This window comes from Saccopteryx bilineata, chromosome 2, assembly GCF_036850765.1.
Source record: "Saccopteryx bilineata isolate mSacBil1 chromosome 2, mSacBil1_pri_phased_curated, whole genome shotgun sequence".
NCBI classification, from domain to species: Eukaryota; Metazoa; Chordata; class Mammalia; order Chiroptera; family Emballonuridae; genus Saccopteryx; species Saccopteryx bilineata.
The window spans coordinates 271413344-271425408 of record NC_089491.1 but is presented as its reverse complement, the minus strand read 5'-3'; the positions used below and the strand labels follow the sequence as shown (position 1 = coordinate 271425408).

The 12065-nt window shown below is 44.3% G+C and overlaps 1 protein-coding gene across 1 annotated transcript in view; it reads left to right on the top strand.

Moving 5' to 3' along the window:
• Window positions 1–12065, top strand: part of ANAPC5 (anaphase promoting complex subunit 5) — a 32903-nt gene that overhangs the window by 17708 nt on the left and 3130 nt on the right. The window contains 9 exon segments of the mRNA XM_066260621.1: window positions 1115–1196; window positions 2632–2721; window positions 4596–4777; window positions 5845–5980; window positions 8136–8210; window positions 10235–10326; window positions 10328–10348; window positions 11392–11499; window positions 11578–11725. Of these exon segments, the coding sequence (XP_066116718.1) occupies window positions 1115–1196; window positions 2632–2721; window positions 4596–4777; window positions 5845–5980; window positions 8136–8210; window positions 10235–10326; window positions 10328–10348; window positions 11392–11499; window positions 11578–11725 (934 nt within the window).

Here is a 12065-nt window from a genome sequence, read left to right as displayed (position 1 = left end):
TGCAGGGGGGGGAGCACTCTCGTTGGAGTCATTCAATGCCATGTTAGGGACAACGCTTTATCCACTGAGGCATCTGATCAGGCTCAAAATACTCTCTAAAACTAGTTTTGAAAACGTATCAGGCCCTGGCCATTTGGCTCATTGGTAGAGCGTCGGCCTGGTGTGCGGAAGTCCCGGGTTCAATTCCCGGCCAGGGCACACAGGAGAGGCGCCTATCTGCTTCTCCACCCCTCCCCCTCTCCTTCCTCTCTGTCTCTCTCTTCCCCTCCCGCAGCTGAGGCTCCATTGGAGCAAAACATGGCCCGGGCGCTGGGGATGGCTCCTTGGCCTCTGCCCCAGGCACTAGAGTGGCTCTTGTCGCGACAGAGCAACACCCTGGATGGGCAGAGCATCGCCCCCTGGTGGGTGTGCCGGGTGGATCCCAGTCGGGTGCATGCGGGAGTCTGACTGACTCCCCGTTTCCAGCTTCAGAAAAATACAAAATACAAAAAAAAGGGAAACGTATCAAATGCTATAGTAAAAAAAAAAAAGAAAAGGGGCCTGACCTGTGGTGGCGCAGTGGATAAAGCGTCAACCTGGAAATGCTGAGGTTGCCGGTTTGAAACCCTGGGTTTGCCTGGTCAAGGCACATATGGGAGTTGATGCTTCCAGCTCCTCCCCCTTTCTCTCTCTCTGTTTCTCTCCCTCTCTCTCTCCTCTCTAAAAATGAATAAATAAAATTTTAAAAAAAAAGAAAAGAAAAAGAAAAAAAAACTTGGAAAATAATTTAGAAAGGAATGCAGTAAAAAGTAAAATATTATATTCTCTTTGTGCCCCTTTTATCAGCCACGGACAGCTAAAATGAAACTCTTAAGAACTGATATCAACAAAGCTAGTCCTTGATGCCCCTTTTAGTAGAAATCCACTTTAAAGGCGGTAGGTTCTGTATCTCCACTGTGAATATTTCTTGCTGCTGGGGCACGGGAGTGACTCTGAGAGATAGATAAGCCCATAGTGACAGTTTCCAACCCAGAGGCCTGCTCTTGGATGAATTACTGTACAGATGACTTCCTGCTGCCATTGCTTGTGCATGTTTGTGATTGTTATGAGATAGTAATGTTCAGTCTGTCACTAGTCAACAGGCAGAGCTTGCCCTGCAGGAGGCAATCAGGATTGCCCAGGAGTCCAACGATCACGTGTGTCTCCAGCACTGCCTGGTAAGGCCACCCTCCTGCCTTGGGAGTTCTGCCTGTGGGTTGAATTGGCCTTTGAAAGACCCCATTTGAGTCGAGTTGTTTTGTAGTAGGAGCAAAGGTCCTTAGCAGTGACAGAAAATTAGTTAGGTCATCATCATAATTGAGGAAAGGCAGACCATAGACCATATTTGTTTATCTTTCTTAATTCATGACATCTGTTTGGCTTTGGTGGTATTTCTTATCCATAAATTTTAATGTGTCCCTGGCCTTTTGGCTCAGTGGTAGACTGTTGACCCGGTGTGTGGAAGTCCCCGGTTCAATTTCTGGTCAGGCACACAGGAGAAGCAACCATCTGCTTCTCCCTCCCTTCTCTTCCCTTTCCCCCTCCTCCTCCCCTTCCCCCCTTTTCTCTCTCTCTCTTTCTCTCTCTCTCTCTCTCTCTCTTACCTTCTTGCAGCTATGGCTTAATTGGTTCAAGCACATTGGCCCTGGGCGCTGAGAATGGCTCCATGGAGCCTCTGCCTTAGGTGCTAAAAATAGCTCAGTTGTGAGCGTGGCCCCAGATAGGCAGTACATTGGCCGGCTTCAGAGGGAGGTTGTTGGGTTAATCCCTGCCAGGGCACATGCAGGAGTCTGTCTCTCTATCTCCCCTCTCTCACTTAAATTAAAAAATATATATATATTTTAAACTTTATTTATTTATTTATTTTTAACAGAGGCAGAGATAGACAGGGACAGACAGACAGGAAAGGAGAGAGATGAGAAGCATCAATCATCAGTTTCTCGTTGCGCATTGCGACTTCTTAGTTGTTCATTGATTGCTTTCTCACATGTGCCTTGACCGTGGGCATTCAGCAGACCGAGTAACCCCCTGCTGGAGCCAGTGACCTTGGGTCCAAACTGGTGGGCTCTTTGCTCAAGCCAGATGAGCCCGCGCTCAAGCTGGCGACCTCGGGGTCTCGAACCTGGGTCCTTCCGCATCCCAGTCCGACGCTCTATCCACTGCGCCACCACCTGGTCAGGCAAAAAATATATATATATTTTAATGCAATTTGCCACGCAAAACTACCACATTAAACATTGGCACGAACTAAAAGGTGTATGCAACACCTCGTAACTGGATGTTATGCTATAAAAGCATAATCACCAAGCACAAGTAGAACACAGAATTTATTTAACCATCACCTGAGAATCCCACTCTCAATTAAAGGCCATGTGGGGGCTTCATGCTTTTTTTCTGGAACACTGTCCACTCACTGCTATCCAGGAAAGAAGATCAGTGGCATACCTGACAGTTTTCATGTGTGTGACGAGCCTCGTTTAGTTTCATGCTTCATGAGAGAGTCTATTAGAGGATTTATCTTATCCCTTGTTAATTCTCACAACTGTGCGATGTTTCAACAGAACATTAGTTATTGTCGTTGTTAGAACACAGTTGGATGATTTCTCTCACCAGAGCTGGCTTTACGTGCTGGGACAGAAGAGATCCGATAGCTCCGTTTTGCTGGTGCATTCTGTGAAGAAAGCAGTTCATTTTGGGTTACTGGTAAGGCTCCTCTTTCTGTGAGATTGGTTAAATAAATGGTGTGGGTTCATTCTTGGTGGTTTCCTGTGACCTTAATTATTCATTAAACCACTAAATTCTGTTTGATAGGTCTGTCCCTACACCCTTTCTTCTCCTGACAGCTGTGAAAGTTCCATTTATCAATTTGATGAGACTGTTTTTAGTTTATTGATCCATATTAACTTCCACATATTAATGTACAAAAATTTCAGTACAGGCTTATTTTTAAACTGGGGATTGGCGAGCACTACAGCCCTCGGGCCAAATCTGGCTCTGTGCGTGCTGATGTATGGCCCTCAGGCTAGGAATGGGTTTCACTTTTTTTTTTTCATTTTTTTAAAATTTTATTTATTTATTCATTTTAGAGAGGATGGGGGGAGATAGAGAGAGAGAGAGAGAGAAAGGGGAGGAGCAGGAAGCATCAACTCCCATATGTGCCTTGACCAGGCAAGCCAGGGTTTTGAACCGGCAACCTCAGTGTTTCCAGGTTTACGCTTTATCCACTGCGCCACCACAGGTCAGGCGGGTTTCACATTTTTAAATAGTTGAGAGTAAAAACAAGAGAAGAATATGCAACAAACACCAAATGTGGCCTGCAAAACCTAAATTATTTACTATCTGGCCCTTTAGAGAGCAAGTTTGCTGATACTTGTTTTTAATGATAAACAAAGCCAGGAACCAGTAAACCTGATAGACAGATTTGTCCTTTCTCATTTCGAGTTTCAGGGAAGGACCTGAATTATAGTCTTCAGTGACCAGTACTGAGGGCCACTGAAAGGGCATAGTCTCCACACATAAAGTAGCAATGGCTGTGAGAGTCTGGATTACTGTTGTTGCACAGAGAGCCCTATTCCGTCTCAAAAACCATCTACTGCGAACTGGACTGTGGGCTGTGGGACTGCTTCAGCATCTGTCTCATTAAGTTTGCAGCAACCAATTCCAGGAAAATTGGAAGTAATCATATGTAATAATTTAAAGTATATGCTTTTCAAATCTGTCAGTTGTCTACTTGACTCATTTCTGGGAAAGGAAAGTTACATGTATGGAATTGATTATAATGACAAAAAATAAGTGTCTCCTTAAAATAAATCATAGACTTCCAAGTACAATTTTTGTTATGGAATTAAGCTGTTTGTTGTTGTTGTTGTTGTTTTAGTTGAAGCTTTCTTGCTTGGAAATTGTACTACCAGAAGTTATTGAAAAGAAATCAGACTCATAATAGGCACCTTTTTTTCATCTCCTGCTGCATAATATGCCCAGTACAGTTTGACCTATTATCTCATTTTAATCCTCACAACAATTATCTTAGGTTTGGTGCCCATTTTACAGACCAGGAAGCTGAGGCTTGGCTAAGAAACTGAGTGACTAGCACCAGGTCACATTGAGGGGCAGAGGCGGTGTTGAAGCACAGGTTCATTTCGTGTCAGTGCCCTGGCTTTTCTCAGTGTCCAGCAGCTTCTCTTCAGCCCCAGTATTTTTTTTTTTTAAGAGAGGAGAGGGAGAGCCAGAGAGAGAGAGAGAGAGGAGAGACAGAGAGAGAGAAGGGGGGGAGGAGCTGGAAGCATCAACTCCTATATGTGCCTTGACCAGGCAAGCCCAGGGTTTTGAACCGGCGACCTCAGCTTTTCCAGGTCGACGCTTTATCCACTGCGCCACCCCAGGTTAGGCTCTTCAGCCCCAGTTTTTCAGGAACATATCACATACGGGGCAGGGCCTGGCTGTAGACACTTTCCTTTTGACTAGTGCTATCGCTATACATGTGCTGAAATGGGAAATATATGCCCAAATCCTGAAGAGCAAAACAAACTCACTCATATAATCTCTCCCTGGGGTTGTGAGTGTGTCTGTCCCCTTAGTACCTGGCCTCCCTGGGGATCCAGTCCCTCGTTCAGCAGAGGGCTTTTGCTGGGAAGAGGGCAAACAAACTGATGGATGCCCTGAAGGACTCCGACCTCCTGCATTGGAAACACAGCCTGTTGGAGCTCATTGACATCAGCATTGCACAGAAAACGGCCATCTGGAGGCTGTACGGCCGCAGGTGGGTCTTCGGGCAGATGGTCTGGGCCATGGCGCCATTGATCCTTTTAGAGAGAAGGACAGAGGCTAGCAGACTGGTTCCGTGAAAGGCCAAGCAGACAAGTCTCTTCCCCTTTGATGGAAGTTGTTTATGCAGGGAATTAAAAGAGTGCTTTATATATAGTTTCCAAACATTTTGTGCTTGGCACAGACTTTACAAAGTCTTTGTCCATATTTGTTCCTTAGTCATTCCTTCCAGCTGTTCTGTGGGTGATTTCCATTCTCAGATGCGTAAATCAAAGTTCACACATCTGTCTGATCTGCCCAAGTAACAAGTGCAGTTAATAATAAAAAGTGACAGACCAGGACTCAAACCCAGGTCCTCTGACTCCAAGCACAGTGCCCTTGCACTCTGAAACAGGCAGCACCTCCTCCTGTCTGCAGGAGGCATGGGCTGTGGTCACTCAAGTTAAGCATCCCCGGACCCCAAAGTTATTATGTAAAGGAAAGTGCTTCCTTATTAACCACAGTGTGTTCTCTGGATGTTGTCCAGCCTTGTGTTTAATTTCCATTTAGCCTCCTTAGCTTGGAAGTACACTTCTGAACCAGATTTCCAATCCTGGAGCCCTGTCACTACCTCACCTCTCACCTGAACAATCTGTTATTTTTAGGAATTCAGTAATGAAAGAAAGTGCCTGCTTGGCCAGTCTTGTTTTTGTACTTGAGATAATTTTTTTGGCATGATGTGGTGGGAACAGCTGCAGACATTGGCCAGTGCAGCTGGTGCCAGGATGGCATCGGGTCTGAATTTGCCATGAAAATGAATGAAGACACCGTGACCACAGGGAAGACTAGAGGCGATACGGGAGTTTGGAGCTCGGAGCTCCCCGCTCTGCCATCAGCTCTAGGGCTGCACATCCGGGTGCCTTCCCGCCGTCCTACTCCTGAGGGCCAGACGGCTGCTCGGCAAAGCCAGAGCCTGCAGCGCGGCTTAACTTCCCTCCATTTGCACTCACGATGAGTGTGGGGTGTGGAGGAGGGCAGCCGGGTCCCTTGACTGACGGGGGTCCCTGTCTGTCCCCTCCCCAGCACCATGGCGCTACAGCAAGCCCAGATGCTGCTGAGCATGAACAGCCTGGAGTCGGTGAACAGGGGTGTGCAGCAGAACAACACAGAGTCATTTGCGGTTGCGCTCTGCCACCTTGCCGAGCTGCACGCCGAACAGGTAGGCTGGGGGCCAGCTTGAAGCCCGAGGTCCAATCCCAGTCAGGCACGTAGGAGAAGCCGTCAGTGCACAGCTAAAGTGAAAGCAACTAGACTAATGCTTCTTACCCTCTTCCTCCACCCCCTTCCCTAACTCTCTCTCTCTCTCTTTCTCTAAGAAAAAAAGATTAATGCTCTTTTATTATAATTCAATGTAGTTTCCACTTCAAATGAAAGTTCACTTGTGGTCTCTCTGAGCTTCTATATAGACCAGGGGTTGGGAACCTATGGCTCGCAAGCCAGATGTGGCTCTTTTGATGGCTGCATCTGGCTCGCAGACAAATCTTTAAAAAAAAATAATAACGTTAAAAATATAAAACATTCTCATGTATTACAATCCATTCATTTCCTACTGCTCATGTTCATGGTTGCGAGTGGCTGGAGCCAATCACAGCTGTCCTCTGGGACAACACCAAATTTTTATTGGATAATGCTTAATGTATATGGGTCGTTGTATGGCTCTCAGGAAATTACATTTTAAATATGTGGTGTTCATGGCTCTCTCAGCTAAAAAGCTTCCCAATCCCTTATATAGACAAGATACATTACCTAATCAAAGATTGAGACAAACTGAAAAGCTTTTGGAGTCAATGAGATAAAGATAAACATCCCAACAATATAAGAGTGTAAAAAAGAACATGAACATGCATTCACAGAAAAAACATAAATGGCAAAAAAGAAAGAAACATTTTCAATCCAGTCATTAATGAAATTCAAGTTAATACCGTGCAATACCAGTATCACCAATCACATAGGCAAAGATGCTGAAGTATCTGGGAGGATAGAGGCATGGAGCGCTGGTATGCAAGTACTTGGTACATTTCTGCAGGGTACCTAGTAATAGATATCAGAGAGCATAAAAATGCCTAGCGTTTTTTTTTTTTATTTATTTTATTTATTCATTTTTAGAGAGGAGAGGGAGAGAGAGAGAGAGAGAGAGAGAGAGAGAGAGAGAGAGAGAGAGGAGAGACAGAGAGAGAAGGAGGGGAGGAGCTGGAAGCATCAACTCCCATATGTGCCTTGATCAGGCAAGCCCAGGGTTTCGAACTGGCGACCTCAGCATTTCCAGGTCGACGCTTTATCCACTGCGCCACCACAGGTCAGGCATGCCTAGCGTTTTGCTCAGCAGTTCAGTTTCTATGGTTTTATCGTAAAGAAATATAAGTATGTATGCACCAAGGTAGTCATTGTAGCATTTTTTTTTTTTTTGTATTTTTCTGAAGTTGGAAACGGGGAGGCAGTCAGACAGACTCCCGCAAGCGCCTGACCGGTATCCACCCGGCACGCCCACCAGGGGGTGATGCTCTGCCCATCTGGGGGGCCGCTCTGTTGCAACCAGAGCCATTCTAGTGCCTGAGGCAGAGGCCATGGAGCCATCCTCAGCACTCGGGCCAACTTTACTCCAATGGAGCCCTGGCTGCGGGAGGGGAAGAGAGAGACAGAGGGGAAGGAGAGGGGAAGGGGTGGAGAAGCAGATGGACGCTTCTTCTGTGTGCCCTGGCCGGGAATCAAACCCAAGACTCCTGCACGCCAGGCAGACGCTCTACCACTGAGCCAACTGGCCAGGGCCCCATTGTAGCATTTTTTAAAAATGAAAAAAATTGGGAACAATTACAATATTCCAAACTAGGAGATTATTTTGGTATATACTATAATTTACCTAATAAATATGATGATGATAGAGATTTGTGTTTATGGACACTGAAAAGATTCATTTGTTGAAAACATTTTTGAGTGCCTAGCATGTGTTATAGGCACTTTACAAAAGTACTATGGATATCGGTTTTTGGAATATTTATGTTTTATATTTATGTTCATTAAAGAGGTCTAGAAGGATATGTGTAAAAATATTAACTGTAATTTCTTTGATGGGATGAAAAGTCATGTCTTTTGTATTTGTAAGTTTTTATTCTAGAGTGAACATGTATTATGTGTGTAACTTCACACATAAAATATATTGGAACGTAAAAATAAAGTGACCTTTTGATATCTGACAGCCTCAGCCTAGTGACTCCCAGGTTATTGCACCCAGAAAGTGAATCGTATACATCCCGCTCCTGGTGCAGCAGGTGCGGCTTCAACACAGTTGTGCTCATCACTTGTGTCTTCTTGTTTAGGGCTGTTTTGCTGCCACTTCTGAGGTGTTAAAGCACCTGAAGGAAAGATTCCTGCCCAATAGTCAGCATGCCCAGGTAACTGGTTCTTTGTGTGACATTGGATTTATTTCTGAAAAGACAGTTTTTACTGTATTGTTGTCAAAGGGCAATATTTCAGATGCTGCCTTCAGTTTCTTGTGTCCTGGTTCCTTTCTGTGGTGTCCATGCATTAAGGTCAACGTAGGCAATTAGGGGATTCTGCAGGCCTTCTTCGAAAAGGCCGAGACATAACCTGAGAAGAGATTTAAAGCAGGATCCTTCTTTTCTTCCCGTCTTCACGGTTTTAAATTAGTATTCCTAATACTTAACTCTAACTGTGTGGGAATAGGAAAAGAAATCGTCACTGTCTTTCATCAGATCAAGAATTAGGTCCTGCCTGACCTGTGGTGGTGCAGTGGATAAAGCGTCAACCTAGAAATGCTGAGGTCACCGGTTCGAAACCGTGGGCTTGCCTGGTCAAGGCACATATGTGAGTTGATGCTTCCTGCTCCTCCCCCTTCTCTCTCTCTGTTTCTCTCTCTCTCTCCTCTCTAAAAACAAATAAATAAAATTAAAAATAAAATGTGTAAAAAAAAAAAAGAATTAGGTCCTGGTTTTGTTATTTTGTCTTGTACTTGGCAACTCTAATCCTTTCCTCCCAGAATTAAATAACTGTTTGGGAAGATGTTGTACCCAGAGGGAATGAATTTATAAAGTAGTCCCAGGCCCCTGGTTTCTTACAGCACTGATTTTTATCTCTAAAGAGGCTGAAAAAACTGTTAACAAGGGGCCGCTTTCTCTTCCTTCCCTTAGCAAGTTGAGTCTTCAGTGGAGTAGGGAATCTGAAATCATTAGCGATAGAGACCTGGGAATCTCCCACTGTGAGTCCCTGGAGTGGTCCCGCACAGTGGTCATTAGATATGGTGTGAGCACTCATCTGCCTGTGAGCTGTGCTAATATCTGAATTCAGAGCACCCAGGATGGGGGAGGGGGGCAGTAAGCAATCAAGACAGAAGATAGCACCTGGGGGGACGAAGTGTGGTTCTGTGGCAGTGCTAGCATGCTGCGGTAGTTTCGGTTACAGTTCTAGCTGTAACAAAGAAGGTGTACAGTTAAAAAAAAAAAAAAAGCTACGATTTAATTTTCAGTTGACAGAAAAAACATGCATGGCAGATAAATATATAAGAAGATGCTCAACCCTGACCAGTGGTCAGGAAATTACAAATGAAAGCAATAATGAGATATTTCATCCCCATCAGATTAGCCACAGGTAAAATATCTGAGAATACCAGTTGTCAGTGAGAATGTGGAGCGATGAGCAGTGTCACAGGCTGCTGCTGGGGGCTGTATTTAGTGAAACACGCATGCTAACAGCCCAGTGTTTCCGCCGCTTGTGTAGTCCCGAGATCAACTCTTGCGCAGGGAGAGGTGTATGAAAGTGTTTATTGCAGCATTTTTCAGAAGAGGGAAAAATTGATGCCACCTAAAAAAAAAACCATCAATACGAGAATGGATAAGGTATCACATATATCATTGAAAACTATTTATCAGCGAAAAGGAATGAACTAGAATTTCTTTTATTAATATGTGTAAACTCTAAAAATAATGTTGAGCTTTTCAAAGCAAGTTGTCAAAGATGCAATACAGGATGATACCGTTTACTTATACAGAGTTTAAAAATGTATTGGTTCTACCACATACTAATTATGGATATGTATGCATGTTGTAGAAGTGTAAGAACATGGATGGGAATGATAAATACCAAACCCAGTGCTTATTTTGGAAAAAAGAGGGGGAATGGAATTTGTACAGTACTTCATAGTTTGTAAGAGTATCAGAAGCAAATAAAGCAAAATGTTGTGATTTTGACAGAGTTGATGATTGACACACATGTGTTTCTTATTTCATTAGTGCTTTTTCACATACTTGAAATACTTAAAAATATTTTTTAATAGCAAAAAAAAGGAGTGTGTGAATTGTAAGGGTATTTGCTAAGCAAAACAAAACGCTTTCATATCTCTATTGAATAATCAGGTGAACACTTGCCATTTTGTCCCTAATTGTACTTTTTTTCTTATTAGTTATGGATGCTATGTGATCAGAAAATACAGTTTGACAGAGCAATGCACGATGTCAGATATCATTTGGCTGATTCACTTGTTACAGGAATCACATAGCATAGAGGGTGTATATCGGTAAGAATCTTGGAAAACTCCAGCCCGGAATGAATTCATTGTCAAGTGGCTTTATTCTTTTTTTTTTTTTTTTTTGTGGCAGAGACAGAGAGAGTCAGAGAGAGGATCAGACAGAAAGGGAGAGAGATGAGAAACTTCAACTCTTCATTGTGGCTCTTTAGTTGCTCATTGATTGATTTCTCATATGTGCCTTGACCGGGGGCTATAGCAGACTGAGTGACTCCTTGCTTGAGCCAGCGACCTTGGGCTCAAGCTGGAGAGCCTTGTCCAAACCAGATGAGCCTGCGCTCAAGCTCACGAGCTCAGGGTCTCGAACCTGGGTCCTCCACATCCCAGTCCAACACTCTATCCACTGCGCCACCGCCTGGTCGGGCTCAAGTGGCTTTATTCTTTTTTTTTTTTTTTTAATTTATTTTTTTTATTTATTCATTTTTAGAGAGGAGAGGGAGAGACAGAGAGAGAGAGAGAGAGAGAGAGAGAGAGAGAGAGAGAGAGAGAGGAGAGGAGAGAGGAGAGACAGAGAGAAGGGGGGAGGAGCTGGAAGCATCAACTCCCATATGTGCCTTGACCAGGCAAGCCCAGGGTTTCAAACCAGCGACCTCAGCATTTCCAGGTCGACGCTTTATCCACTGCGCCACCACAGGTCAGGCAAGTGGCTTTATTCTTATTTGTCTTGTTTGTGGATTGAGTTTTTCATTTTAGCTTAGGAAGAAACTTTTTTTCTTTTTATTATATATTACAGAAAGTGAGAAAATACAGATAAATAAAATGAAGAAAATAAGTACCCCCCAGAGATAATCTTCATTCTGATATCTATAGTTCCAGACTTTGTTCATGTGTGTGTGTATACACATGTATGCTTATACACATGCACATACTTTTTTTCCTCTTAACCATAATTCTGTCCAGCACAGTTCTTCCCTTTGTGGATCTAATTCCAGTCTCAAGTGAGAAAGTGGGGATTCTAACCCTGAAAGTGACTATACTTATACCCCTTGCAAAACATCAACATAACCACTTATGTTTATTTTGTTTTCTGTCAGAAGAGCAGTCGTACTGCAGGCTCAGAACCAAATGTCAGAAGCTCACAAGCTTTTACAAAAATTGTTGATTCATTGTCAGAAAATCAGGAACACAGAAATGGTGATCAGGTAAGAGGCCTCGCACGCACCCCACAGGCGGGACGTGGTGGCGGGAGCTCTCATGCGTGTCTTCCCCATTGCGAACAGCATCCTGCTGTCTGTGGCGGAGCTGTACTGGCTGTCTTCCTCGCCCACCATCGCGCTGCCCGTGCTCCTGCAGGCCCTGGCCCTCTCCAAGGAGTATCGGCTGCAGTACCTGGCCTCCGAAACGGTGCTGAACCTGGCTTTTGCCCAGGTAAGCCAATCTCTGTTTTTCTTAGCACATATTTGTACTCAAGAACTGGCATGGCTGGTACTGCTTTTTGGTTTTGAAAGGGTAATAATGAGCTTTGACTTTTTCCTGTGGCAGTCTGGGAATGCAGTGTCCACGGCAAGCCCTCCACAGCAGCCTGGAGTTGTGAACTTGGTGACAGGCTGACACCTCCCAGTGGCTCTGGCTTCACCGAGCTATGTATTTAGTAATGGGGACTCACCTTTTCACTGACAAAACTTGGATCATATTAATGAGCAGTGCCTGATTTAACGAGGGGATGAATAGAATAAAGAACTGAAGAAGTCATTGAAAGGTTTTGGAA